The 2637-nt window shown below is 37.1% G+C and overlaps 1 protein-coding gene across 1 annotated transcript in view; it reads right to left on the reverse strand.

Annotated features, from left to right (window-relative positions):
• LOC107686409 (neuronal calcium sensor 1) overlaps window positions 1-2637 on the reverse strand; it is a 26822-nt gene that overhangs the window by 6787 nt on the left and 17398 nt on the right. Inside the window, exon 4 of the mRNA XM_016483379.1 lies at window positions 1083-1161. Coding sequence (XP_016338865.1) covers window positions 1083-1161 — 79 coding nt within the window. The remainder of the gene's footprint in view (window positions 1-1082; window positions 1162-2637) is intronic.

The following is a 2637-nucleotide window of genomic DNA, read 5'->3' on the forward strand; positions in this document are numbered from 1 at the left end:
GTTTAATTTCTTTTGATTATGAATTAAAAAGTAATGTTAGCGTGCTGACATGAAAGCTTATAAGCACTGAAAGCAATGATAGACACAGGATTGGGTGATAAATGCATGCTTTGTATGAGCCAAATCATTGCACAGTAATTACAGCAGCAAAGACGAGCGACTCTTTCATCTCGCCATCTATGGATTTCTCTTCATGCCAGGACTCCAGTTCGTCCCACCCATACAGCCCTACTTTATCCACTCATCTACAACAAAGAGACAATCCTACGACTCACACAGCAGAGTGCAAACACAGGTCAGTGCCTGGGGTGAAGAGTCAACAGTGAAAGAGGCGCTACCCGACCCGAATATGTAGTCTGTTTAATATCAGCGAGAAAATTGCTTTGGCTGTAATACGTTGAGGTAATTTCACATTTAATCAATTTTACAAAACACAGTTGGCCCAAAAGTATTCAGACACTTAAGCCTCACTCAAAAATGTATGAATTTATTGGTATTCGATAAGAAAATATCCAACCAAGTGACCAAATTTGGAAGAAATAAAACATACTTTAGAACCCAAACATTTCACAATACAAAACCTATAGCTGTTTAATTACAATAGATTTATTCTTAAGACAAAAACTATTTGTAAACGTTGTGTTAAATGTTAGTGGATCATGTGGTTACTTTGACAGGATACCTGCTTGAACATCCCACCAGAACAGTTGATTAAAAGCCAAAAAAGACAGAATTTCCAATACATACGCATTATGATATCATATACAATATATGCTAAAAATTTCTGATTAAAAAAAAAACACAAAAAAAACTCCAGCATCCTTTAGAGATGCCACTTGGTTTATTTTATTCGATGCTATGAAATACATTTATTTTTAAATGTGACTTAAGTGTCCAAATACATTTTGAGGCCAGTGTATGTTTTATATAGATAATAAATGAATGTATTAAATCCATTACTGGGATTTTGTTCTTTAACAAGGCTTCCTGTTCTATGAAGCACCCCATGAAGGTACTTCACTGCATCTGTCTTTAACTGATTCTCACTTGAATGGGCTTTTATTAATCAAAAACTTGCTTACAGCGGAGCTTTTCATCCAAGGTCCCACGTGAGGTCACAGACAGGGCCTGAATAAACTCTGAGAACTCAATCCGTCCATCCTGTGAAGATAGATGATAGATAGATAGATAGATAGATAGATAGATAGATAGATAGATAGATAGATTTTATTAAATATTATTTATTATATATTTTGATTTATAGCCTACTAATACATTTTAACACTAATGAACCCTGTTAAATGTTGTAAAAACTATTTTTCATAGTTTGTTCATGATGTCTAATGCACCTTATTGTAAAGTGTTACCCAGAAGCTTTCTGTTGATTGGCAGAGTAAAATGGGCCAGTGGGCTGCTATTCCTGTCCCACCCCCTGCTCTTTCTTGAGGCTACAGGCTGGCACCACCAGCCATTACAAAATGCATTCTGTTGCCAAATATCCAGCAGATACGTTATGACACATTTTATGATTTGTCTACTGAAACCTCTCTAGAGCAAGAGAGGTAAATGAATGCAGTTTCATGTTATTTATTTAGTACACAGCTTTAAACTCTTCCAAAATATGTCTCAAGGGGTGGAAACGCTCAACCTGGTTGTTCAAACCTTACTTTATTGTGTGAATTTTTATGATTTATGACTAGGCACTGTGTTTTCTGTCATCTTCACTTCAGATTAGTTAGCTGGTGAGCTTGAGGAACGTCTGAAGAGGCATTAACAAAGACAGACAGCATTTAGTTCCTGTGAATAAAATTATCCAATCAAAGAATTGTTCCACTGGTAAGCTTTCACACCCAGGTGACCCTGCCTGATTTGCAAGTGTTTATTTTTGCAGTGTATTATTTCAGACTGAACTGTTCTTGAACTGCAGAGTACAAATAGCGTGTAAAAAAATAAAACTGTAATTATGCATGTGATGTCAGCAAATAGACTATATACTAAAGGCTCTCTATACACAAGCAAAAACCCCAGCAAGGTTAAAAAAGTCTTAAAAAATTGTATTTAAAACAGAGACCTCAAGGCCCTTATAATACCCCAAAAAACAAACCAAACACTGACATATATAACTGATACTTAAAGGGGTCCTATTATGCTCTTTTACAAAGTCTTGATTTTGGTTTGGGAGTGTACTAGAAAAGACTCTCATACTAGGTTGTTCGAAAAACACATTATTTTTCACATATTTTACATTATTACAACACCTCTCTCCCCAGTCTGGCATGAACGGCTCGAATAGTTCCTGTATCAAATGAAGGCCCGCCTTCTGAAATACGAAATGTGCTGTGATTGGTTAGCTGGGCCAGTGTGTGTTGTGATTGGCAGCACTCGGCGCCTGGTCGGGAAATGTCATGCCCCTTACCATAGCCGCCTGCTGCGAGCTTCAGTGTAAATATTGCTCAAAATCAAATCAATTTGAGTGCGATTTAAACCTGGATGATTGTAACCACTCTAAGTCCGTCTGCCTTGGGAAAGCTAGTGTGTCTGCGACATAGTGATAACACTCGTTGCCTTCTCTAATGCAGCTCAACGAGGTCTCGTCCCATTCGTCAGTATTTGTGATATCACAAATCCTGGAAAATA

This window comes from Sinocyclocheilus anshuiensis, unplaced genomic scaffold (assembly GCF_001515605.1).
Source record: "Sinocyclocheilus anshuiensis isolate Anshui unplaced genomic scaffold, SAMN03320099.WGS_v1.1 scaffold1207, whole genome shotgun sequence".
Taxonomy (NCBI): Eukaryota; Metazoa; Chordata; class Actinopteri; order Cypriniformes; family Cyprinidae; genus Sinocyclocheilus; species Sinocyclocheilus anshuiensis.